The 27,904-nt window shown below is 38.0% G+C and overlaps 1 protein-coding gene across 2 annotated transcripts in view; it reads left to right on the top strand.

Annotated features, from left to right (window-relative positions):
- LOC106094352 (DNA polymerase zeta subunit 2) overlaps nt 1–27,904 on the top strand; it is a 142,886-nt gene that overhangs the window by 48,458 nt on the left and 66,524 nt on the right. For both annotated transcript variants that reach the window (XR_009397291.1, XM_013261597.2), the window contains exon 4: nt 12,299–12,358. Coding sequence is in view for 1 of the 2 variants with exons in the window: in XM_013261597.2 (XP_013117051.2) it covers nt 12,299–12,340 (42 nt within the window). In the remaining variant the exon portion in view is untranslated. The remainder of the gene's footprint in view (nt 1–12,298; nt 12,359–27,904) is intronic.

Below are 27,904 nucleotides of genomic sequence, written 5' to 3'. Positions count from 1 at the left end.
GCTTTTGGGGAACATGACAGGATTGTCTACGAAATGAAGTTGAGTTCTGTTGGCGTCTTCGAAAACAGTAAATCTGTGAAGAAGAAGAATTGCTTTTCATTAATGGGAATGTTGTCTGAGGATTATCTATCGAAATAGCGGAGTGGAGTTATTTTGATCGATAATTCTTAGACAACATTTCCATTCAATCACTTGGTTTATGAGAAGCAATTTTTTTTCTTCACAGACCAGAAAATTTTGTATTTTGCTGTCATATTCACTCTCATAAAAACGAGAGTCATAAGAAAATCTATCTTGCTAAATTTCGACAGAATCGGTTGCAAATGACCATTGTACTGCACAATTACTGCAAATCGGACGAAGATATATATGGGAGCTATATCTAAATCTGAACATATTTTTTTCTAATTTCAATAGGCTTCATCTCTAGGCCCAAAATCATGCCTGTACCAAATTTGAAAACGATCGGATGACAACTGCGACATGTAGTTTGTACACGAACTAACATGGTCAGACGGACAGACAGACAAACAGGCAGACAGACGGACATAGCTAAATCGAATCAAAACGATTCTGAGCCTATCGGTATACTTATCAATAGGTCTAGTGGTAAAAAAAAAACATTTTATTAAGCTCATATCGTTAAAAAATTCGGCCTGTCGTGCTTTTGGTCTTTATCGTTGCCTTTTAGATCCACCTCTAATGCTGATTGGAAGATGAAGCTTGAATCGGCAGCAAACCTGTCGGGGAAAGAGATTGCAGCCTACTTTGTGGAACGGAGACACGAGATTGTTTAGACGGACTATGCGTAGGAACTACAAAAAGGACAAGCAAATAGATATGGGTGCGGACTGGGACAAAGAGTAAAATCATCCGGGAGGGCACCATGTGTCAAATTTTGAGATTGGATAGACAAGAAGTCCTTATTTTTTGCGGGGCACTCTCGTAGGATTTAAAACACTTGGTAGTATATTGAGAGGTGATAGAACTAGCAGAGGACATGATTAAGAAGTTTTTGACCAGAGGATCACCACAAGGGGGTGTTTTATACTTGCCTTTGTGGTTCTTGATTGTCAAAGGGATTCTAAAGCCTTTTGAGGAAGAGGTTATTTTTTCCGAGTATGTCATTGTCATCATTGTGGGTGCCCGTTCAGACCTCATTCAGGGTGCATCGATGAAGCTGTCTAAATGGAGGATGCCCAATAGGCCTAACTTAAACTTCAAGAATACTATATTTTTAAGGGACCTGTTCTTAGAGGGGTTTGCGTGGATTGCCAACGTTGGGGGGTCCGTTTTTATACTCTCCACCATAGGATGAGGGTATACTAATTTCGTCATTCTGTTTGTTTCTACTCGAAATATTCGCCTGAGACCCCATAAAGTATATATATTCTTGAACGTCGCGACATTTTAGGTCGATCTAGCAATGTCCGTCAATCCGTCTGTCTGTCGAAAGCACGCTAACTTCCAAAGGAGTAAAGCTAGTCGCTTCAAATTTTGCACAAATACTTCTTATTACTGTAGGTCGGTTGGTATTGTAAATGGGCCATATCGATCCATGTTTTGATATAGCTGTCATATAAACCGATCTTGGGTCTTGACTTCTTGAGCTTCTAGAGGGCGCAATTTTTATCCGATCGGAATGAAATTTTGCACGACGTGTTTTGTTATGATGACCAACAACTGTGCCAAGTATGGTTAACATCGGCCCATAACCTGATACAGCTGCCATATAAACCGATCTTGGGTCTTGACTTCTTGAGCCTCTAGAGTGCGCAATAAAATAAAATGTGGTCCAAACCGGACCATATCTTGATATCGCTCTAATAGCAGAGCAAATCTTTTCTTATATCCTTTTTTGCCTAAAAAGAGATGCCGACAAATGCGATCCATGGTGGAGGGTATATAAGATTCGGCCCGGCCGAACTTAGCACGCTTTTACTTGTTACTATTCCTTTGTTTCTCATAGTTTTCCGGGGGCGGGTTTAGGATAACACAGTGCCTGTAGCCGCCACATGACTAAAGAGAAAGCTCCCTTAACCTCACGGCAGTGGGTTAGAGTACACCCCAAAGCCCACCTGGTCGTCCAGTTTGGAACTTTCCATATAGAAATCTATGTAACTTTTATTACCAGAGATATCGTATTTCCAATAGGCTCTATCAGGAATAGTGGTACTGTACTTTGTATCAAAAAGCGGCTCAGGTAGGGTATAGTCTACGCTGCCTGGAACATCGGACATTGTATCAAGGATAAAGAGAAAGCTCCCTTAGCCTCACGGCAGTGGTCGCAGCAATTTTTCTAGCCACAATGTCCAGAGGCATTTAATTCAGTGCATCAGATGGTGTACTCGCCAGTGTGGCTGTGATGCTCAAACAAGCCACAATTCTAGCCACAAAGTCCAGAGGCATGAGATATAGCATTTAATTCAGTGCATCAGATGGTGTACTCTTCAGTGTGGCTGTGTTGCTCAAACAAGCCATCCTTTGGATCCGATTGACTATTGAACAGCAGGTTGACTTTCGAAGCGCCGTCCAACAGACCACAATACCATATAGCAATATAGGTCTGCTAACTACAGAATTCCAGACATAAGGATCAGGAGAGGGCTCAGAGCAGGTTGAGGACTCGTGTCATGTACTCGAATCCCGTTAACTTCACCATCAGAGATTCCATCTGGGCCCAGCGCCTTGGAGGAATTGAAGCTGCGGATGACATAACTCCGTCCAGGCCAAATTGTGTTGGTTGCTCATTAGCTCAAAGAGGACGACGAATGGGTATCCTTCGTGCCTTGTCACTCTGGGCATGCTCAATAAATTTACGGTTGAATAACCGAGTGCATCTCTTCGAAAAAGTCTGTGGAAAGATAGTGTAAGCCAAGACCCTGTGGTCATATTAGATATTTGATGTCGCGCTATACACAGCAAGTGCCACATGGGTTCTTCTGCAGTGTTTGTGATGTGTTTTGGGGAACACCTCTTTACTTGTCTGGGTTTGCTTCAGGTAATCAGTCCCCTTGCTATTTTGTATTGCTGTGTACCCCCTACAGCAATACAAAATCGTTGTAATGTGTGCTTGTTTCCTCTTCCTCCTCTTTCATTCTAATGCATCAAGAGTATAGCTCTCTTTCCAATATTTCTTCATTAGAGTCCTTTTCGATGTTATTACCTTTTGAGATCTTATCACAACGGCTAGACTTGTCATTAACAATGTTTGACATGGAAAATCAAAACGTTACTCTAAACCACATCTTTAATAAAACCGCTTTTTTGAACTTTCATTTAGCTACCCGCCATGAAATTCAATACTCTTGGTCGTCACATTATGCAGCAACAACTTCAGGGACCTACCACCTAAGTTTGCTATTTCTCCGTTGCATTTACTAGCTTCATTAAACAATTTGTAAATTAAGTTAACAAAAGCCATAGAATTTGCCATGGCGTCCCAACTAATTTCAACACCAGTGGTAAATGCAGCAAAAAGGAACAAAAGAATTTCAACTAACAATGAAAGTGTCGAAAAGCTTCGAAAAAGTACTTGAATGCTGAACACAAATTATAATGTACCAAATGCTTCAGCAGACTTGGGTCATTTGTCGGTCTGTTCATTGTCTATTTATGCAATCATGTTTGGAGACTAGTTGTTCCTAGTTGTGTTTTATTAGCACTAGTGGTGCACTCCAGTCCACCATATAGCCAAGCAATGACCGAACGACTTGGTAAACAGTCATCCATCCAAACAATTGAATTCATTTGTACAACATGGAACAATGAATGAATGTGCCAAGGATCAAAAGCCGGTAGCTGGCCGACTAACGTGAATAAGTTCAAATGTTCTGGAGTTTGGCAACAGCCACCGGTAACAATGGAATGCGACAATGAGGTAATAGTGAGGCCATAATCAAAGTCGTTAAGTATATCAAGTTTTAATATAATTTGTCAGGCCGGGAAAATAGGGAGAAATAAATATGATGGGTAGTTGATAAAAACTATCAACTAAACTATAATTTCTTGTTAAAGGGCTTGCCAATTCCAAATTTTTGAATTAACTTAGCCTAAATGCTAATGTAGGCTATTTGTAATTCGACTTATCTGGACTTTTTGTAGTTTTTTGCTTTAAGTTGTTTTTGTTTTTGTGGTGTATTGTAATCATTTAACCTATTGTTGTTAATGTTACAACAATTGGTCTCCCTTGTTGATATAGTTGTCGCACTGATTACACATTATCTCACCATTGTACTTCTCCTTATCGAAAACAAGGATCTTCAACAACAAAAACAAATTATGACCAAATGAGTTTGTATAAGATGAAGTGGAAGTCAACAACTTTGACAGTCCTTTGCCAGTATATTATTATCATTCAAATGCAAACAATTAAAAAGGCCGTCTTAATTCGAATCTTGATATCGTCATTACGTTGAAACACTTTGAATATTGATCCAAATCGCCATTGCCATCTTGAAATTTTGCATTAATACTTCTTATTGATAATGGTCAGTTAGGATTGTGAATTTCTTATCCTTATTAAGTTCTTTAATGATGCATTAAGTTCTTTAATGATGCATCATATCCCTATATAAGCTAATACAGTTCTCATATTAAACGATCTACCAATTTCTCTTGGATGCTCTTTCTGGTTTTTCTGAAAATTGGCTCGTGGCTGTCATGGCTGGCAACAAACGTGCCGAGTATAGTCCAAGTGGGACTAAGACCTGGTGTGCAAAATTCCCTACAAACGGAGAAAGTAAAGCGGTATGAGTCCTCAGATCATACCTAGAGAAGAGTTAACGTGATGAAGAAAAGAAAAATAAGACAATAAAAGACCTACACGATCACTTGCAAGTGCTTCCTTGGAATAGCATGCCCATCTACACAGATAAAAATAATTGTGAAAAACAACAACTTTGGTCGAAAAAACAACTACGAGAGTTGTTAACTTTCCTGCAACAATTTATTTTGAATTTCAACGACCCAAAGTACAAATTTGTTGCTGAAAGGCACTCTTTGTAAGCCAACATATAACAAAAACAACAATATGTCTAAAAATTTTTTCTGAATACGAAATTCATATTTTTTATGCCGAATTTTCCAAAATAAGTTTAATGAAAAATAAAATAAAATTTTTTTTTAGGCTGTACGGGGGTCTGAATAAGTCCTCAGATCATACCTAAAGAAGAGTTAACGTGATGAAGAAAAATAAAAATAAGAGAATAGAATACCTATACCCACACGGCCACTTGTAAGTGCTCCCTTGGAATGGCACGCCCATCTACAGTGATAAAAATAATAGTAAAAAACAACAACATTGGTCGAAAAACCGACTACGAAAGTTGTTAATTTTCCTGAAACAATTAATTTTGAATCTCAAAGATTCAAAGTACAAATCCTAATCCTAATCCTGGCGACATTTTTGAGTTATTATACCATGCATAGCAGCCATATAAAAACTTTTCCCCTAGAAAGTGTAGCACTGCGGCACGCCGTACTGACTCGGCTTTAAAACCAATGTCCCTTTTTATTTAGCTTAAACTCGAATCGGACAGTACTCATTGATACGTTTGCCGCTTTTCCTAAATGAGCAAATTTTCTTTGATCTCGAGTAGGATCTTAATGTGCCCCGATCGGAACTATCCGTCTTGTACACTTATTCGGGTAAACTTCTCAGAGATACTTTCGCAAGATTTTCCAAATCGAAGAAACCCCGCCTTTCCATGGATACAGCAAGCGCTCAATCGTTTTCGCTTCATCCTTATCAAGGCAGCTTCGGCATTAATCATTATGCAGTATTCCAATGCGCCATGCGCCATATGATCAATCGCATAGTTCCCGGTATTGATATCTGACTTATCGAGCGCCACCTTTGTTCTCCTTTGGCTTACGGTAGGCCAGAGAGTCACGACAGTCGGGGATTCATGTATAGATTCCCGATTCGCCACCCCTAAAAACCATCCAAGCCCCGGCACGGAATAGCTGTGAGCACTGGTTGGAACATTGAGGTCCGTTCTGTGTGGTGTTCATTGCTGTCATGAGAAGCTTAGCAGCGAGCTACTGGGTGCGTCCACGGAGGAAGTCTCAGTGAAAGGCTGGGCGACACCGGCTCTTGCACAACTTTTCAGTGCCTATGATGCTCGTTATGACAAGGCGAGTTATTGGCGCCTTAAAATAACCAATGGCCACCTTGTTCCCGCAGCGATCGCTCCTTTGGACCGAACGAGCTTGCTCACACAGGAGCTTAACGATGATTGCTACCTCCACATAAAAATGTGGCTACAACAACAACCATCTAAGCAATATCTGCAATTGGTTTATTCACCGTGGATACGCCGTATATGGTATACTCGTCTGTCTCATTTCCCAAAAAATCATTGTATCCGGCATCCAAAGACTGAGCCATGCTATGAGTCAGGGTTTTTGGGTGACTGTAAGTATACCACCATCCACTTCAAACTCACTGCCCTCGCTACCTCACCGATGCAAAGACCCGGCACCAGACGACCTTTCACTCCAAAGGGAGCTTGCCAAAGATCGTTGTCCCCATATGCATGGATGTAGCTACAACCTCCTTGTCCTCGAATCCAAGGCCTTGAGCGCCGCCATGCTGTCCACATAAATCCTGAGTTTCGAGGGAGGTAAATCCTATTCCAGGATTTATCATGTTGGAACAGCGACACACCGATATCGAGTCATATGGAGTCATTGCTGATGGCCGAGGTTTTACTTCCCTCAAGCACAATTTCCGTCTTTCACTCCTCTGTATTGAAAAAAGCAAGTCCTGAAGATCCTATTTCGAATCGCTTTACGTGGCAGGTAGTCAGACCCTTTTCGATCCATCACCTTGTGATTTCACGCTGGCCGAAATTTTGACCTTCTTGAACTCCATCGGGCTAGTTTTCTACTTCGAAGCGAACTTCCTCCTGCAGGAGAAAAGAAACCTTCATATACTTTCTCCAGCGCTGTTGGATATCGAGGCCTTGGCCTAGGTTGTCGCCTTCTTCGGCAACTACAGACGGATCCTTTGCAGAGACGGGAGTCAAAATTCGGGTACCTTATTTTTTCGAGTGAAAAGCACCAGCTTTGTCTTTCTTGGATTAGTTTTCAACTTATATGTTGTAGCCTATTTCGACAGTTGTTGTAGTCCATTCGGTCCAGGTCTATATCCTCAATTCCTGGGAATATATAGTCCATTTTCATCTAGTGGGTTAACACCATTCAAGTCGAACTGAAGAACTACATTTCGATTTATAACGAATTGGGTAAGCATACAGATTAACTGCATTTTCTTTTACAACTCTTCCGGTTGTGAATATATGGTCGGTTAGGCCCTCGAAAAAATTCATAAAGTGCAAGAAATGATCTTTGATTTTAACATTTTTGTAAATTTATTGCTCTGCAAGATTATGCGTCTCTCCATAGTTAAATTCGTTTAACAATAATATATTTGGAATTTTTTGACTTTACTTATTTCTTGATTTTAAGGAAGAAGTTAGTTTTGTTGACGTACTAAGCAACGTTTAAAACCCATGCTTTAGACGTATCTCGATTATCTATACATGCACATTTTGTATATATTGTATATGCAAAAAATATTCAAAATTCTTAAATTTTTGCGGATTACTGTTCTTTAATTTTTATATTATTAACGTGTGAATATAAGAAAGCCATACTAAGGTTGGCAACTGTAACCATGGTTGTTGTTGTTCAGCATGTTGTTGATGTTGATGTCCAATTTTGATATCAGCAACTGTTTCTGCATGAGATAATTTCGCCTCAACATACCAAGAGCCTAGTATAGTGGGAGTTTATATTTGACTCTCTGACATCCTTCTACCTCTTATGTGTGCGTGTGTGTATGTGGATGTGCATGTGTTTGGAGACTGCCGGAGACACATTTTTCCCCATTGGCTTACTTGGGAAATTTGTTTTTCTATGTAGTGGTTGATGTGTTTTCACATTTATTTTCATTTGTTTGAGATTTGTGTTTTTGCGTCACATTTCTCCATTTTGTTGAACATGAACAAACGAAAGAGGGATGTGGGTGGGTGGTTGCGTGGAAGACTCACAATTGTTTGGCTTTTTGGATTGTTGTAACTTATTTTGCAAGTGACATTTCTATTTTTTATTGTTATCCTTATTATTATTCTTTTGACTTCTTACCCCACTACCTATCTATTGTACCTACCCAACCAAACTCCCACACTTTGGTACGAATTCTTCTTCTGGTTGCTGGTTGTCATGACATCTTTTGTATGGGACTTGATTAGAATTTCTCTTGTATTCTATTTCTCTCTGCTGTCATCATTGAGTTTGAGTTTTATATTCATAGTGATAAAATTCCTTTCGGGCTATGAATATTGTTTTTCTGTGAACAATATCCAATATCTGCATATGTGTTTCTTACAACTACAGATTTATTTATTTTTTTTCCTCGTTCGAGAGATATGAGCAGACAACGTTTTTATTTGGCGAACTAATTGGGTCACATGTCATATGAGCTGTTGTCACGGGGAATTAGATTTTTGATGAGATAATATTCATAAGAAGATTTTGACTATTTCAACGAGATAATCATTTGTGAGAATTTATTGTAATGTCATATGTTATGTAATTTGGTTGACGATGGAATTGTGGCAATAGAAATTCACGTTCTCGTAACGTTTGTATTGTTGTTCAACTTGATTATTTAAATTATATAGGAGCAATTTTTTATAATTCAATAGAAAGCCAAATTTAAATTTAGGTGGTTGTTAAGGCAACTGTGGATCAAATCTACCTTGATTGGTAAGCGCCTAAATCCGAAGCTAGGCATAGCATCATCGGAATTTTTTGGAGGTGAATATCTTAAATCCTTAAAATTTGGGAATAACTCTTAATGGAAGTGATTGTTCAATTTGACTACTTGAACAAAAGGATGATGCACTTGAGACTTCGTGAGATGCTTAGTTATAGCTTCCAGCATCCATGTCAAGTTTGTTTCAAATTGGTAATTTTACCTTATAGAACCCCATTAAACGATCTATAGATTTAACATTGGCTGTCCCTAGAAACCTCAAATTTTACCTAATTGCGATGAAATTTGGTATGTGTAGCCATTTGTGCCCTTCTATTTTTATCCAATTGCTCTGAAATTTTAACGTTTTTATTGGTCTTATACCTTAAATCTAGAAGCAAGGATCCGATCGGATACCTAAGATGATCCTTGAGGTGAAGTGCGAGACACTGCTGTTTATATGGGGGACTATATTAACATATAGACCGATTTGAACCATATTCGGCACATATATCATGGAGGACCTACAACGTCCTCAGGAAAACCGGTTTAGGTTAGGTTGAAAAGAAGGTGCGTATATTAATCCAACCCCTGCCACTATGGGCATACACTTAAGCCAGCATTCGGCTCGTTGTGCGCTCTAAATACAAAAAGTAACCTTGAAAAAGAAAATCTAAGTTAGGAATTCAAACGTGGTGCGTCAAATTGGCCCACCTTCGTCTTCCAGCCTTCACTGGGTTAACATTGAGACTCTTAGGTCTAGCCCAGTCTTGTGCCATCTGCAAGACCCTTTCGGCCCTTCTGCATAGCCGGTTCGGATCCTTACATCTAAGAAGTATTATAACAACATCTGCGTAGCAGACAAGTTTAAATTTCTTCTCAGTCAGCATCCGTAATAGGTCATGCCCCCTGTGACGTGCTCTGTTCCACTTTCTTCCTTATATTTATGTCATGAGACCCACAATTTATCCACCTGTTCCTTAGCATATGGGTTATCCAGTTTTTAAGTACCCTGGACTGGTCTAAGAATTGGTGTGTGCCGGTCCTCACATTGATAAAAGCCCCCTCAATGTCATTGCATACTTGGCATCGAAGGATTCTTCTAGTTTATGCACACCCTCGTGCGGGGCAGTCTCCACCGAACTTCCCTTGACATAGGCATGCTGTTTGTATTTGAGCAGTTCGCTGGATGTCCTACTCTTTATCATGGTTTTCACAATACGTTCCTTGGTTTTGAGTAGAAAGGTCGTAAGGCTTATGGGTCTGTAGGCCTTTGGTGTCGCATAACTTGCCTTGACGGGCTTTCGGAATATATGTAAGTCCTAGGCACGCTGTGAAAATTTTGGCCAGACGAGGTGCCAGATAGGCTGCCTCTTTCTTTAGTAACGTCGGAAATATTCCATCAGGTCCAGATGACTTAAATGGTTTGAAGCTCCTCAAGGATTCCTTCACCACAAATTCCGTAATTAAAAACCTTCAATCAACGTCATTATTCCAAGATTCAGATCGGTTTATATGGCAGCTATATCAGGTTATCAACCCCCCATATAAACCGATCCCCGGATTTGACTTCTGGAATCCTTAGAAGCCTCCGTTTTCATCAGATTTGGCTGAAATTTGGAACAAAGACTTGAGTTATAATTACCAACATTGATGCCAAGTAGGATACAAATCGGTCTATAAACAGATATAGCCCCCATATAAACCGATCCCCGGATTTGACTTCTTCAGCCCTTAGAAACCTAAATTGTCACCTGATTTGGTTGAAATTTAGCTCAAACCCCTATCTTATGACAAGATTGGCCTGAACTTTGCAGAGTTAAAGCCTTTACTTGGTAATCGAGTTTGCCTATACCACCCTCATAGATGTAAATTCCATTTGGCTGAAGTTTTCTATGTGAAATGCCTTTACTTTTCAAACCAAAAAAAGACCCTCTATGATGGAAAACCTTTTCCTACTTTAAAGTTTTATTATCATTTATGTAATTAATTTTAAATTTGAAGTAAATAATGCTTAAAATGTTCAAATGCTTGTTTACCCAATTCGGGCCAATAAAGAAAATTTCCTAAATTCGTTGCTGACATTTCCTACATGGGAAGTGACTTATGGCGTGCTTTGCGATTTGGAGCAATGTGTCAATGGCCACATTTTCAACATTTATGGTTGCAAACCCACCAAGATTCGCTGTTACAGCCGCCTTTGATCAGCACCATAAACAAGGCACACTTTGGGATTGCAGCGAATGGCAACGAAACGCCAACATCAATGGATCAAAGCTCAAGCAAAGCGTCTCGTGGAATGCGTATAAAAAGTGTTAATTAACAACTAATTAATGAGAGTAGAATACCAAATAACAATACACAATTAGACCAACTCCAGCTAAAACACCACTTCGGTCAGAAAGAGAACTAAGGAAACTCCATGGCCACAATCACGTTAAGTTTGTTTAACATACAAAAAATAAACACCGGTGGCGGCTTTTGCTTCGATATGCTTTACAAGCCCCAAAGACACGGGCATGGACAGACATGACAGGACACAATCAAAGCATTGGGGGGGAAAAACGCATCAAATCGAAATGAAATCACAATTTATTGCAGAAATGAAGAGCATAAATCTTCGACAACTTCAACTGAAAGACACAACCAAACTTCTCAACTCCTTTAAGGCTGTTTCTCTGCCTGTATCCACTGGCAATGTGAAGATGGACGCACCATACAAAAAAAAGTTAAACAATTTCTTCCAGCACACATATGTATAGGAGCATTTCAATTCAAAAACGCTTAGACATGCGACAAACGCAATGAATGTCAAAAACGCCAAATGATATGTCACATTATGTCCATACGCTCTGTACGATATAATGCTTCACATGCACAAAAGCGTAAGGAGTTTGTTTGCTGGCCTCTTTTTTTATATTCTTCTTCTTCTTGCTTTAGCCCACAAAAAATGATAGAGGACTAGAGTTTAAAGTAAAGCAATCGAAGAGTTTCGTTTAAACACATATATGTGTGGTAAGTTAACATCTACACAGAGTTGCCGGATTGAAGTTCAAAATTTTATTATTTTGAAAATTTTTTTGAAATTTGGTGTTTTTGGCGAAACTTAGGATGACATTTTTATGCTAAGTTCTTACTCTACTCTTAAATGCCTTTCATTTGATATCCATATTTTCCCAACCGGTAAATATGTTCGTTCGGTTGGATTTTGGGATGGGGCGTCCCGCCAGGTTATTTGACCCAACATTTTATACCAATTTCGTGTTTTTGGGGTACCATAAGGTGCCATACAAATTTTCGCTTAAATAGGTGCACCCAGAGATCTGTCGTTTCTGAAGATGGGGGTAAGAGGACGCTCCTTCGGATATCAAAAAGTGTTGTGCCCTACTAACACCGGGGGCTCAAACTCTACCATCAGTGAAAACTTCATGAAAATCATTCCGGTTAATATTTTTGTTATAAAAAATTGTTTCTTACCAATTTGTCTTTGTAAATTTTATTTTAATAAACAAATTTCATTTCCCTTTTTTTCAGTGTAAAGCATCTAAAAACTGCGACACCTGGAAACAGTACTGAGTTAAACAAAACACAAGGGTGAGTTGAAAATTGTTCCGAACATATCCTTCTACTTCTGCGACTTCTGCGAATCTAGATAATATCTAAGCAGCGGAACTTTTTAACCTTTTAGTAATCAGAGAAGGTTTGGAAAAAAATCTTAAATAGCCTATATCAGGGATTGTATCCCGAAGGTTTTACCTAAGGTTATGCTACTTCTTGTTCCGATTTGGATCTTCCCACGTTGAAACGTGGATTTCGCATTTACCAAGTTTTCCGTCGGCAATACTCTGATCGCTTTTTTCATTTCCCCAACTGGCACCTTGCACCTAAATCTAGAGCAGTCTTAGAATTTTCCATCGTGATATCCATGTGACTATTCTTGAGCACGTTTAGCTAGCTTGGCTTGTCACACTTGTGAATACTACACCTGCCTCTTGCCAAACGTTTGGCACAGATGCCAATCTTAGGCATGCTGTGGATATGAGGTCATATGGGGCGCTAGATAGGCAACCTCCTTCTGTAGTGGTGCCGGAAATAGTCCTTCAGACCCTGGCTACTTAAATGGCGAAAACCTCATTCCCTCTGTGATCCTCATGTCCTCTCTCCACAAGTCCGTGGGTCTTTCTCCGTCTCATTTTTCCTCCGTAGTCTCTGTTACCCTGGACGTCTGTCAATGCCTCAGTTTGGATATGAGTTTTCGAGATAAACTTATTCTAGCTGCATCATTAACACTGTTGACGAATTTGCAGACCCGGTACGGGATAACTTTGATCACCATACAGGTTGCAACTTTGAACTCCGATTTGTGTTGCGTTCATCGTTATCATGAAAAGCTCAGCTGAGAGCTGCCGGGCGCGTCCACAAGTTGCGTATAGTGGAATGCTCCGTAGAAGTAGCTACAACTGCAGTCGCGGACAAACAGCGGTATCATGAGGAGAGCCTCAATGGGAGGACGGGCGGCACCGACGTTTGCTTAATTCCTAGGTGCCTATGATGCTCAATACGACAACGCGATTTGTTGACGCCTTTAAATGACCAATGGCTATCATGTTACTGTGGCGATCGGTCTTATAGACCTGAACGAGCTTGCTCGCTTATAGGAGCTTGGGTAATGTGGTATTTATATCAAAGTGGCGTGCTCGCAATAAATACGAAATAAGTACAAAATACCAATGTACGGCCGATGAGCTAGTCTAACCAAATAACGAAACGCTTCCCATAGTTTTTGGTGTGTGTGGTGATCTCTGTCTTTCCTTTTCCATTGCACACAAAATCTTCGATCATTGAGTTCGAATCGAAAGAGAAACAAATGATAATTGTAAAATTAAATGATCTTCGGCAAATACTTGAAAATAAGTTTTTGTATTCCGAAGAGAATATGGCAACTCTTTGTTTAACTAGTAATTCATCCATACATACCATCGAGGTTATGCTGTTGGGGGTTTTTAGTTATCGCTGTTAACAATTGCCCGACATCTGATGAAGCAATTAAATATTGATCATGTCTGTTTGTCAGAATGTCGAACAATAAAGCGATAAAGCCGATACTCACTCCTGGTTAGCCAGTCAAGGCAGTCAGTCAGTTGTTGTAGTGCAACAACAAATGCCCACCAACAACCGACAACATTGGTAACGACATTTTAACAATATATCACAGAAGTCAAGCGTTTAATGGTGACAAAAAACAATGCGACTTGACAAACTTACCACAACATAAAAAACGCAACACCGAAATGAAGTCAAACATAAAATGCGAGCAAGCCAGACGAGAGTTTGGCTGTGCGCACACAAAACAAATGACATGAGTATGGTGAAGGGAGATATATGTTGGGAGATCATCATAGACTTGATTTCATCAGACACGATAGCCAAAACTTGGGTTTTATGATTGGCTTTTTGTAAAACAGTATTTTTTAAGTTTTTTTTTTATGAAGTCTTTAGAATAATTGTAATGAGTAAATGGGAACAGTAGGAATCTAGTAGTATATATATGTATGAAATTTTTTCGCTTGGTCTTGATTTTAATGTTCGAATTTTAAAGAGATCTTTTGAAAAATAAACTAAAAAGGCAGAAAAATTAAAACAGACCAGCAGTTAATTGGTACAGTTGGAATATTCTACTTATATTGATGTTCATTACGCTTAGTCTTATATTCTGATTTAGCATTTATTTGCTGAAAACTAAAGTCTAGAGCTAGGGTTATGACATCTTATATGATCAATAAAATGTAATGCTGTGAATCTTATTTATTGCTGTAGTTTCTTTCAATTTCCAATTTTTTTATACCCACTGCCATAGAGTTGGGGGTTCCGTTTGTAACAACTCGAAATATTCATCTAAGACCCCTTAAAGTATATATATATTCTTGATCGTCTCTACGTTCTGAGGCGATCTACCCCTGTCCGTCTGTCGAAATCACGATAGCGGTCGAACGCGTACAGCTGGCCGCTTGAAATTTTGCACAGATACTTAATACTGATGTAGGTCGTTGGGGATTGAATGTATTTGTTTTGCTATAATTTATAATAACTATGCCAAGTACGGTCCAGATCGGTATATAACCTGATATAGCTCCCTTAGAAACCAACCTCCGGATTTGACTTCTTGGGCCGTTACAAGCTGCAATTTTTGTCCGATTTGGCTTAAATTTTGCATGTGGCGTTCGGTTATGACTTCCAACAACTGTGCTTAGTATGGACCAAATCGGTCTAAAACCTGATATAGCTTCCATATAAACCGTTCTCCTGATTTGAGTTCTTGAGTTCCCACAAGCCGCAATTTTTGTCCAATTTGGCTGAAATTTTGCATGTGGTGTTCCGTTATGACTTCCAATAACTGTGCCAAATACGGTCCAAATCAGTCTATAACCTGATATAGCTCCCATGTATCCGGTCTCTCGTTCATCCTTTTTCGGTTTCTAGAAGCTTTAATTTTTGCTGGTTTGACAGAAGTTTGGTATGTAGATTAAATTATGCCCTTCAACTGAATTTATTTCATACATATTTTTAGCAGTATCCATGGTGATGGGTTCCCAAGATTCGGTCCGGTCGAACTTAGCCCACTTTTACTTGTTTTTCCAATAAATTCTTTGTAATGTAAAGTCTAGTACAAATCTCTTTTTGTTTTATTCACAATTCTCCAATGTAGGGTACCATTGTGCTCCAAATAACGATATCCGATTTTGTCTTTGATATTTGACGATTACACACGGACGCATGCCCAACTTGTCTGGTATGTTTTTATAGCGCCATAAATGGTGGATCAATACCTCACATTGCCTTAAGGCAGACAAGCAGAAGTCCAAAAACAAATCAATACACATTGCTTTCATTGTAGTTTTTTTGTTTTTGATATCTCCCCTTCCCCCAAACCCCACATTTGTGGTTGCCGTGCACAATATGGGCATATTTCTTTATTCCTTTCAAATGCGTTTATAAATGATGGTTTATTTTTATTTCCATTGGATTTTATTTTTTGTTCTCTTGTTCTCTCTTTGTTTTGCTGCTTCAAGTGTTCAATGCGATCGATCGATCCATTGCACTTGCGCCTGTGCAGCACAACACATCCTTCACTCAGCCACTTACTCATCTTGGGCAGATTGGGAGTTGAGCAAAGAATCGCTTTGTCTTGTGGTTTGTGTTCTGATTGAAACCTGCCGAAGTTTGACAGCTTAAGAATGAAAACAACAACAACAACAGCAACCACAACATCAAACACCACAACAATAAGATCACTTGAGAAGGATGCCCGAAAGAGTAAAAACAAGGCAAATGAAGAAGAAGAAGAATCTCAAACAGACAATTGTTATTAATGTTCGTCTGCGGTAGGTTTGCGAATTTTGACATTTGTAATGAATGACAATGCGAAACGTATTAGTAACAGCGAGTTGAGGTTGATGTTTCACCCCAACCCACCATCATTACCACCAGCATCACCGCATCGAATGCCTTAATATTGTTTTGAGTGAATGAGTTGTTTTGTTTCTTCTTCTTCTCTCTGTAGTCAGGGTTGTCAAACTGTAGTGGGAAAACGGGAAATATGGGATTTTGTAAAAAATTTAGAAAACATGCGCTCAAGAAATCAGTTTATATGGGAGCTATATCCAAATCTGAACCGATATGGCCCATTTGCAATCCCAAACGACCTACACCAATATAAAGTATCTGTGAAAATTTTCAAGTGGCTAGCTTTACGCGTTCGACCACTATCGTGAATTCGACAGAAGGACGGACGGACATACATGGCTAGTTCGAATCAGAATTTCGAGACGATCAAAAATAAATGTACGTTATGGGATCATTGATCAATATTTTCAGGCGTTACAAACGGATGATGTTCACTCTGGGATTATATCCCAGGCGTTCGGCGTCATGGGCGAAAACGCCACGAAGGCCTCCGATTTTGTTTGTTTTTGTATCCATTTAGCTAGAAATGAGCCTCATCGCTCAACAAAATTTTTTCACACTTTGCCATTTGTCACGAGTTTTGATAATAATTGTCAACGATTTGCAATCGTTGCTCGTTTAAGATTTTCCACATTACAAAATAGCAGAGTATACTGAACACTTTTCACTTTCACAGATGACGTTTGGATACAATTATCAGCCAGTGGTACCATCTCGAAAAACTTAATTAATAAAAGACATCCTTTATATCAGTTTATAGACCAATTTGAACCATGCCGTTGTTAGAAGTCGTAACAGAACTATACGTGCAAAATCGGATAATAAATACGGATTTTAGGAGCTCAAGAAGTCAACGAAGTGATGTATCCAAATATGAATTTATTTGACACATTAAAAAGAAGTATCTGTGCAAAATTTCAAGTGGATAACTTCGTTCTTCCGCTTTCAAGATTTCCACGGACAGACAAAAGGATGGACGAACATGTATAGATCGACCGAGAATGCGAAGACGATCAAGAATATATATGTACTTTATGGCGTTGTAAATCGATGTTTTGTAGTGCTACTAACAGAATGAATAGATTAGTATCCCCCGTCACATCATATGGTGGTGGGTATAAAAAAATCTTAAAGAAAGTTTAATATTGACTAATCCCTGGGAACCAACATACGGTATACTTTAGTATGCTAGCCTTCAACGGGTTTTGACTTGGCTTTAAAAAGGAGGCCTTTATAATTCAAAATGAAAATTTACCCATGAGCATTTCATTAGAGAACAGAGACATTCTCGCATATTAAAGAGTGCTGTCCGATTCAAGTTTTACGCTCAATGCTTCCAGGAGCCTTCTTTCTATAGCGAAGATGAAAAGGCAGACTATCGATAATTGCGACATTCGATATTTTCGATAGTTTTAATAATAAATATCGATAGTATCGATACTATCGTTAATTTTCCATCACCTATATTTCAAATGAAAATGAGAAGTAAAAATCAGGAGATCGATTTATATAGAAGCAATATCAAAGCACAGACCAAATAAAACCAATGTAAATAAAGCAATTTGGAAGTCATGAGAGAAATCATTGTACAAAATGTTAGCCTAATCGAATGAAAATTGAGCAATAGGCGCAATACTTGTGAAAAACTTTAAAAAAAAAAACTTTTGCGATAGTATCCATCGGAAAAATATCAATCGATATTCAGTCAAAAAATTAAATATCGCTAGTGCCATCGTTATTTTGCCAGCTCTACCGATCATGGGTTAAGGCTAAAGGAGGTAAAGGCCTAAACAATGGCTTGAGTACAGGCACATCCTCCTGTATCTTGTAACAAATATAGAATACGAATATGAAGACAACATTTTCCCGACACTGAAGACATAGAATATGTTAGAATGAGGTCAGCGCAGCAGTAACTTGGTTGAAAAACAACAAGCAGCAGGAGCTTGTGGATTACTAGCTGAACTACGAGGAATTTAGATGGGGAACGCTGAATAGGGATATGCATCATCTTGTCTGCGCTGTCAGCAGTAGAAATGGTTTTGTTCGGCTTTATTCGGTATGTAGTAATTCTGCGGAGTTGATACTACTTAACAAGATGATGCTAGCTGAGATACATTTTTCAGTCAAAATAGGAAAGAACCTCTCCGAACTGTTCTATAACAAACGGGTTCAATCAGGGAGACAGATAATGATGCTATATCTTCTACGAAATGACGTCGTGAGCAGTGTTGCCGTTTCGGATAGGTTCCTACAAAATTGGTAGGTTTTTTCTTTTGGTAGGTTGGTAGGCTGACCTTAAATTTTGGTGGGTTCTTCCAGCGTACGAGTATAAATTCCAAGCACATTACTGATAAAGTTGGGGATAACTCAAAATAGTTTCACTTCCTTTCGTTTCAGTGTATGCAGAATTAAACCATTTTTTTTAAATCAATGTACCACTTTGACCTCGAGCTTGAAGTTTCAATGAAAATCATCAGATATAATTATTATAAGCCTTTAATGACCCGATCTGGAATATATTTCTCACGTACTCGGCGTGGACGTCGGAGGTCTAATAATGTTAACGGCGTTTCTTGGTTTAAAATTTCAGAAAAAAAATTGCATAAGTTCTGATATTGACTACAACTGGTACAAGAGTACCAGTAGATCCTTGCTCTTAATTTTGTAAATTCGAGAAAATATTTATCTTGAGTGGCAACACTGGCCGTGGGTGGCCATGCCACAATAGTTCTCCCCAATTTCCCATATTTCCATATTGGCATCCCTATTTTCAACATGTTTATAGTACAAAAAAAAACACTTTGTGCAAAATTAATTAACAATATTAAAGAAATCAATATTGTTATTTTGCTCTAAAAAAAATACCATGATGTGGGCTCATATTCACATGATGGAGCGTGTGTAACACTTTACAAAACTCATTCAGGGCGAAATTTAAAAAATGAATGTTTCGTTTTGTATTCATTTCGGTCATTTAAGTGATTGTTGTAAATTTCATTTCGATGTGATTGTCTTATTGTTCTGTGTCGGCGATTCTTTTTTGAAAACCAAAGAAAGAAAAAAACACATTACATGGCTTTTAATTAAAAAATTTTTTAAAAACTCAGATTTATCTTGTGAAAGATGTATTGCGATATGGTGGTCTGATGTTTTTGTGTAATGAACGGTTCAATGATCTCTGGGGTGTGTGGCGCAATAGTGGTGGTAGCAGAAATTCGATAATTTATCACATATGGATTCTTAAGGTTAAGTAATTGGGAATGCAATGTCGGTCAAATGTTTCATTTTATTTCATTTATTAAGTCTATGGAATATCAAAATTCCTTACTGATTAGATCTTAAAATAAATAACTACAATTAAAAGTAATAAATATCTAATATATTCGAAAATTGAACAATAGTAGTTGAAAAATCCAATTCTTAGCAATTTATCCCATTAAACTATTTTAAAGCCCTGGTAATTGGTTCATTAATGGAATTGGTTTATCTATGCAAAGGTTGGAACGACGTAATGCAAAAGTTGGAACGACGTAATGCACAAGATGGCATATTGAACGATAAAAGAGTTCCGGATAATTCCGGATAATTAACTAAACCATTAGCAATTTTGAAAAGAAATTTTTGGGAAAGTTTAATACGTATATTCTCAGGGGTTTTAAGTGACAGAAGCCTGCATTTTTCAATATATGATGACTCAGGAAGAGAAAAATTAACAGAGCTAGGAGCACCTTGCTTGGGCATTTTCGATCCTATTGCAATGCTTAGCATAAAACGGATTCCCAACAATAGACACATATTCCAATGGAACGTATAATTGAGGTTTATGCCATCGGGACTCTAGAAATGCATGTTATTCATGTTAGCGATAGATATTTCGTTTGCCAGTCAATAATGAGGCTAATCTTCAAAGATACAGATATGGCGCTAAAACGTTTTTTCATAAGCAAATTATGTTGTAGTAGACTTCATATAGCTCCTATATAAACCGATCTTCGGATGTGATTTCTAAAGCGCTCGGTATCTTATCCCATTTGGCAAAGATTTTACATTTTATGTTTTGCTATGACTTCCAATTTGCTCTCTATGTAGTGTCCGATTGGTTCCGTAATCTGACATCGCTCCCAACAATTGCTTGTATCCATTTATGACCTTCAAGGGTACCTATAAAAAGGAATCACCCAAAGAAGCAACCATTTTTTATACCTACCACCGTAGGATAGGGGGTATTTTCATTTAGTCATTCCGTTTGCAACCATCGGATATCAATTCCCGACCCTACAAAGTATAGATATTTCGGATCGTCATAAAATTCTAAGACGATTTAACGATGCCCGTGTGTCTGTCCGTCCGTCCGTCCGTCTGTTGTAATCACTCTACAGGCTTAAAAAATTGCGATATTGAGCTGAAATTTGGCACAGATACGTCTTTTTGATGCCCGCTGGTTAAGTTCTTGAACGGGCCAAATCGGACGGCTATATAGCGATCTGCCGATAAAGAGTCTAATGCCCATTAGTCTAATTTTTATCCGATTTCGCTGAAATTTTAAACAGTGAATAGGTTAAAGCTTCCAGACATGTGACCTAAATATGGATTAAATCGGACTATATCTATATATAGCTGCCAAATAGACCGATCTGCCGATTAAGGGTCTGAAGCCCATAAAAGCTTTATTTTTTAACCGATTTCGCTGAAATTTGAAACAGTTAGTAGTTTTACGCCTCCCAACATAGGATCCAAATATGGTTCAGATCGGACTATATTTATATATGGCTGCCATGCAGACCGATCTGCCTATAAAGAGTCTCAAGTCTATAAAAGCTTTATTTATTACCCGATTTCGCTGAAATTTGAAACAGTGAGTTGGTTTGAGCCTCCCGATATCAGAGCTTAATATGGTTGAGGTCGAACTATTTTAGATATAGCTGCTATATATAGACCGATCTGCCGATAAAGGGTCGGGAACCCATAAAAGCTTTATTTTTTAGTCGATTTCGCTGAAATTTGAAACCGTGGGTAGTTTTAGGTCTCCCTACATCAGTCCCAAATGGTGTTTGGATCGGACTATATTTAAATACTAGCCGAACCGGGCCCGCTCCGCTGTACCTTCTTTAACTCTCTAATATCTTTTTAGGGTGGGGACACTTCGCCCTGAATGCGGATATGGAATTCGTGCCATTGTAGCCTATGACGCTGAACGCGTTTGAATCCTGGCGAGAACATCGGACAAAGCGGTGTTTATGCTCTCTTGATGTTGGCGACATTTGCGAGGTGCAATGCCATGCATGGTCATTTAAACAGCACTTTGCACTGAAAATAGATATCAACGGAAATGAAGTTCAGTTTAAGGGGTGCTTTAGGGCGTACCCCAAAACACTTGGCTCCAAAATTGGATATCAAATTCGTTTTCTACTCTCAAATACCTTTCATTTGAGTCCCATATTGTCATCAATGGGTCAAATAACCCATTTTGACGTATCTTTAGGAGGTAAAAGGGTCCGCCCCCCCTTCCAACATCAAAAAATCATTTAGCCTATGTTTCCTTCCAAACCAACCTACACAATCTGTGAAAATTTCAAGGTAATCAGTTTAGCCGTTTTTGAGTCTATACGGAACAAACAAACAAACCGACAAACAAACACAAATGGATTTCTATATATGTATGTATATAAAAAGATAGCTGCCATACAGACCAATCTCCTGATAAAGAGTATGAGGCCCATAAAAGCTTTATTGTTTTTCCGAAATTTTGCTGAAATTTGAAACAGTAAGTAGTTTTAGGCTACCCGCCATTTGATCTAAATATGGTAAAGATCGGACTGTATTTCGATATAGCTGTCGTATGGACCGATATGGCGATTTAGAGTCTGAAGCCCATAAAAGCTTTATTTATTACCCGATTTTGTTGAAATTTGAAATACAAAATTCACCAGTGACTTATATTTATTACACCACACAATGTCCGTGTATCCAATTTTCACCAGATTTTGACGAAAGGGGGTTTACGTATATACCCGAGGTGAGGTGAGGTGCCTTTTTGCATGTTTGTATTTTTTTGTAGGGTATATAAGATTCTGAGCTCAATAATCCAAATCTTCCAGCTTATATCTCCTGGTCTTTCTAAGAAGTCAACAAAATCAAACCGACAATAAACGATTGATGTCCATCTAAGTTCCAAGAATCCCTTTTGAGCAAACCTTAAGGATTAGACATAATATTTGGTTTAAGATTACAACCGTTTAATTGTTCTCCCTTTGGCAAATCCCCTCCCAAATTTATTTTCTTCATGAACAAAACAAAACCAAACAATGCTAAGGTTACCTTCAAAGTTTCACCACATATTTTTGGTTCTCACACTTTTTCAGCAGCAACCATGGATAACGAATAAAGTTTCTTGAATACTTAAATGAAATGTAATGTTTTGCCCAATTTTGTAGCACAGACATTCGCTTTGCCAACGCCATCACCCCAAACACCCAAATGGATGAGGGAAAAGGCAACAACAATGCAAGGACCATATATAAATGATTTTTTCTTGATGAACATCATTATTAAAAATAACCACCACCATTTTTCGTTCTTGGCATTGTGGTGCTGCCGCTGCTGCTATTGCTGCCCCTTTGTTGCCCAGTGTCTCCAAGTCAAAAAAGAGATGTAATGATACAGAAAATCTGTTCTTGACATACTTTTTGATAAGTGAATGGGCGTTAACCATTTTGAGTTGAGTTTCTTGTTTCGTTGTTGATTTCCTTATATCCTGGCGACAGACACCAGCAAGGACCCTCTTATTTCAAATGTCATATGCCACTCGATATGTTGTTGAGTTGCAAAAGGACTTTGAAGTCATGTGGAATATGAAGACCCTTTCATTTGTGATACAAAAATATGGAAAATTAAGGTAACTACCCATGAGGGTTACCATTGAAAGCTAATGACAATTTAATTATGGAAAGATTTTGGAGAAATAAATTAAGGGATCGAAACAGATGACTTAAACTGATGACTAATTTTATTTAACATATTTCCTGAGTTGCTAATTGAAATTATGTTATCTAATTTTAAAATATGGAATCTGTAATTTCTTGTATTGTGGTGTTTCTTTTTTGCTTAAACAGATGCGGGTATATTAAATGTAATTGTTTTAAATCAACCCTTATATCTCGTGGAAAAGTCCTACCCCGCAAAAGCTTTACTTCCATTCCTACATTAAGTGTCATGATTTGAACAATGCATTCTTCACCAGCATTTGCAGTAATTGATACTCTTCTTTTTTTTTAAATGTTAAGTAAAATTAGAATATGATGTAAAAATAGTGTTCTTCTTGTCAGTTCGTAATGCTAATATCATGACCTTTTATGTTGAAATGGTTGTACAACATTTGCTTCGTTACAAAAGCTTTATTGGGCCTTTGTTTTCACTTTGACTTACATCACCCTTCAATGTCAATTGCAGGTGTCACTGGTTTGTACTTTGGAGTTTATTTATGTTGGTTTCATTTCCATATAACAAGTTACCATCATGATGGCTAAAAAAAAAAAGTAAAAAGGCGTTAAGTTTGGCCGGGCCGAACTTGGATACCCACCCCTTCGGGTATATATGTAAACCACCTTTCCTCAAAATTCGGCGAAAAATGCATACCTTGTGCCCCATAGCAGCTATATCGAAATATGTTCCGATTTGGACCAAATACTTATAAGCACAAGGCATTGTTCAATTGTGTATAACAAAATATTGGTCTCTTTAGCAGCTATATCTAAAAATAAACCGATTTGAACCATAAACGACACGGATGTCGAAAAGCATTACATAAGTCACTGTGTCAAATTCCAGTGAAATCGGATTATGGGTGATTCTTTTATGAGACCAAGACTTTAAATCGAGATAACGGTCTATATGGCAGCTATATTCAAATCTGGACCGATCTGGGCCAAATTGCAAAACGCTGCCAAAGGGCCTTACAAAACTCAATATCCCAACTTGTGGCAAAATCGGACAATAAATGCGCCTTTTATGGGCGCAACACCTTAAATCGAGAGATCGGACAATATGGCAGCTATATCCAAATCTGGACCGATCTATGCCAAATTGAAGAAGGATGTCTGCTGGCCTATCGCAACTCAAAAATTTGCAAATTTTGTCCATAAACATTCCACTAAGGAACAGGGGCAAACTTTTCACATATCAATGAGTGCAGTGCGATTCAAGTTTAAGTTCAATGATAAGGGGCCTCCTTTTTATAGCCGAGTCCGAACGGCGAGCCGCAGTGCGACACCTCTTTGGAGAAAAGTTTTACATGGCATAGTACCTCACAAATGTCGCCAGCATTGGGAGGGGAAACCCACCGCTGAAAATTTTTTCTGATGTTCCCGCCAGGGTTCGAACCCAGGCGTTCAGCGTCATAGGTGGACATGCTAACCTCTGCGCTACGGTGGCCTCCTATCGCAACTCACTGTCCTAAATTTTAGCAAAATCGGATAATAAATGTGGCTTTTATGGGACTAAGACCCTAAATTGGCGGATCGGTCGATATGGGGGCTATATTAAGTTATGGTCCGATATAGCCCATGTTCAAACTTAATCTGCTTATGAACAAACTAAAATCTGTGCAAAGTTTCAGCTCAATATCTCTATTTTTAAAGACTAGCGTGATATCAACAGACAGGCGGACAGTGGGACGGACATGGCTAGATCGTCTTAGATCGGCAATAATCTCAAGGGCTTCCAAACCTGCTCGAAAGCATTTTACCGATTTAGCAAAATCTGGGTCTCAATGATAGGGTTTTAGGAGTAGAGCACGAACATAACATTCAAACATACTTAAGTTGACATATAGCCCAATAATGGCAATATGATAGTTGAATGAAGGGCATATGACAGTAGGGTAAATATTTCTTCGGTCAATATGTAAAAGCTCGAAATATTAAATATGATAAGCACCTGAAATGCCTATATAAAGTCAAGTTTCTAGCGCCCGCCCCTCCTTCAATTCCCACCAAACGGACATGTAATCCAATAATAACAATGTGGGGCATAAATTAAAGAAGACGATAATGAATCTAATAAATAAGAATCCTAATAATAACGAAAATTACAAAAAAAAAAAAACATTTGGGGCTAAGCGCCTGTGCTACTGCATAATCTTAATTTTTTGAAATATGCACTGCATTCAACAGAAAGGTATTGGCAAATTGTCTATGTCAACAATGCGGAGAACATTTGAAGTCAAAATACACCCATGAGACTTAGAAGTTTAAATTATAAATACAAATAAATGTTTATTCTGCGGGTTAGTATAGATATTGAAGCATAGCATCTGCCTTTCTGAGCCTGTAATGAGTTTCGTATTCGTTATTGTAACGTATGTGGCAGAATAAATTTGAGTATAAAACTAAACCACGCAATTATCAATTTCACTCTTCTGGTAATTACTTTATATTGTTTTTGCTCTTTTTCAAGTTAAGGCCAACTTGCTAGGAAATAACTTTCTAATGACAAATATATGTATATACTTATCCAACTACAGGATTCTTTAAAGAAAACAAAGTTGATAACATAATGCAAAAACAAAGGTTCCCACGATTTGAGATATTAAAGGTATTTGGTTTAATAATCCAAAGTTATAAAAAATATGGAATGCTTCTCAATCCTTTGATTTCTTTTAGATATGTGTGTTATATGTATCTTTGAGTATATGGGGATAACTTATGTTCTGCATTTTATTTTTAATGTGTTTTTTTTTTTTTTGGTTTAAAAGATGTACATTTGTCAGATGCATGTATGCATATTAAAGTGGGTACATATTTTACAATTGAAAATGTAAAGAAATCCAATAAAACAAAATATGTGATCAAATCAATCTGTTGTCTAACAATTTACTTGTAGTAATCAATTAAAAAAATTCTTAATTTCTTGTGATGTTCATTCCCTTGATCAAATAAGCTCGACTCTCTTCCGCATTTAGAGAAACAATAAATTTTCATTTATGAATTGAATGAGTATTAATTATGGATGGATATTTTGGATGACAGCTCAACTACAGTTGATAAATAACACCAAGAAATAAAAATTAGTAAAAGTTGGAAATTTGTTGTCCATTTAATTCAAATAAGTGTTTACAACGTTTAGCTAGTAAGTAAATTGTAAAAGATTGCATACTCTGGAAATTTCTATAACAAATTGCCAGTTGGAAACGCAACTGAAGTTGGATTGCAATCCATAATCGACCTATAATACAAGGGACCGAACTACATACTAAAGTTCATCGGACGATAAATGGTGTGTTGGGTGTATAGACTAAAATTCCCTTGCAAAATTGCAACCATATAAGCAAAATGGCGTTAAGTTCGGCCGGGCCGAACTTTGGATACCCACCACCTCAAGTATATATGTAAACCATCTTTCGTCATAATCTTGTGAAAAATGCATAATTTATGCCCCCATATCAGCTTTATCAAAATATGGTCCGATTTGGACCAAATTCGACACGGATATTAAGTGGTCTAATAAGTACAAGCCATTGTTCACTTTTATAGAACAAAATATTGGTCTTTATTGGGAGCCATATCCAAATATAGAACGATCTGAACCATATACGACACGGATGTGTAAAAGTCTAACACAACTCACTGTCCTAAATTTCGGTGAAATGCGCCTTTTATGGGCCCAAGACCTTAAATCGAGAGATCGGTCTATATGGCTGTTATATCTTAATCTAGACCAATCTAGGCCATACTTTATTAAGATGTCGAGAGACCTAACACAACTCACTGTCCCAAATTTTGGCGACATCGGACAATAAATGCGCCTTTTATGGGCCCAAGACCTTAAATCGAGAGATCGGTCTATATGGCAGCTATATCCAAATTTGGAAGATGTCGAGTGGCCTATCTTAACTAAATTGGCTAAATCGGAAAATAAATGCGCCTTTTATGGGCCCGGATCCTCAAATAGAGAGATCGCTCTATATGGCAGCTATATCCAAATCTGAACCGATCTGGGTCAAATCGAAGAAGGATATCGAAGGTCCTAACACAACTCACTGCCCCAAATTTCAGCAAAATCGGATAATAAATGTGGCTTTTAAGGGCCTAAGACCCTAAATCGGCGGATAGGTCTATATGGGGGCTATATCAAGATATAGCCCGATAAAGCCCATCTTCGAACTTAACCTGCTTATGGATAAAAAAAGAATCTGTACAAAATTATTGCTCAATATCTCTATTTTTAAAGTCTGTAGCGTGATTTCAACAGACAGACGGACAGATATGGCTAGATCGTCTTAGATTTTTACGCTGATCAAGAATATATATACTTTGTAGGGTCGTAAATAGATATTTGGATGTGTTGCAAACGAAATGTCAAAATGAAAAAAAATAAAAAAAATCAAATCGACATCCAAAAAAAGTGGTATACAGTATTAAAGTCTTTTACTTTGCATAAAAATGGAGCATATGCTTCATATTGGGTTGCCCAAAAAGTAATTGCGGATTTTTCATATAGTCGGCGTTGACAAATTTTTTCACAGTTTGTGACTCTGTAATTGCATTGTTTCTTCTGTCAGTTATCAGCTGTTACTTTTAGCTTGCTTTAGAAAAAAAGTGTAAAAAAAGTATATTTGAATAAAGTTCTAATTCCAAGTTTTATTAAAAATGCATTTACTTTCTTTTAAAAAAATCC

Source organism: Stomoxys calcitrans, chromosome 2 (assembly GCF_963082655.1).
Source record: "Stomoxys calcitrans chromosome 2, idStoCalc2.1, whole genome shotgun sequence".
NCBI lineage: Eukaryota > Metazoa > Arthropoda > Insecta > Diptera > Muscidae > Stomoxys > Stomoxys calcitrans.
Note: the sequence above shows the minus strand (reverse complement) of the source record. Positions and strands in the feature narration are given on the sequence as shown.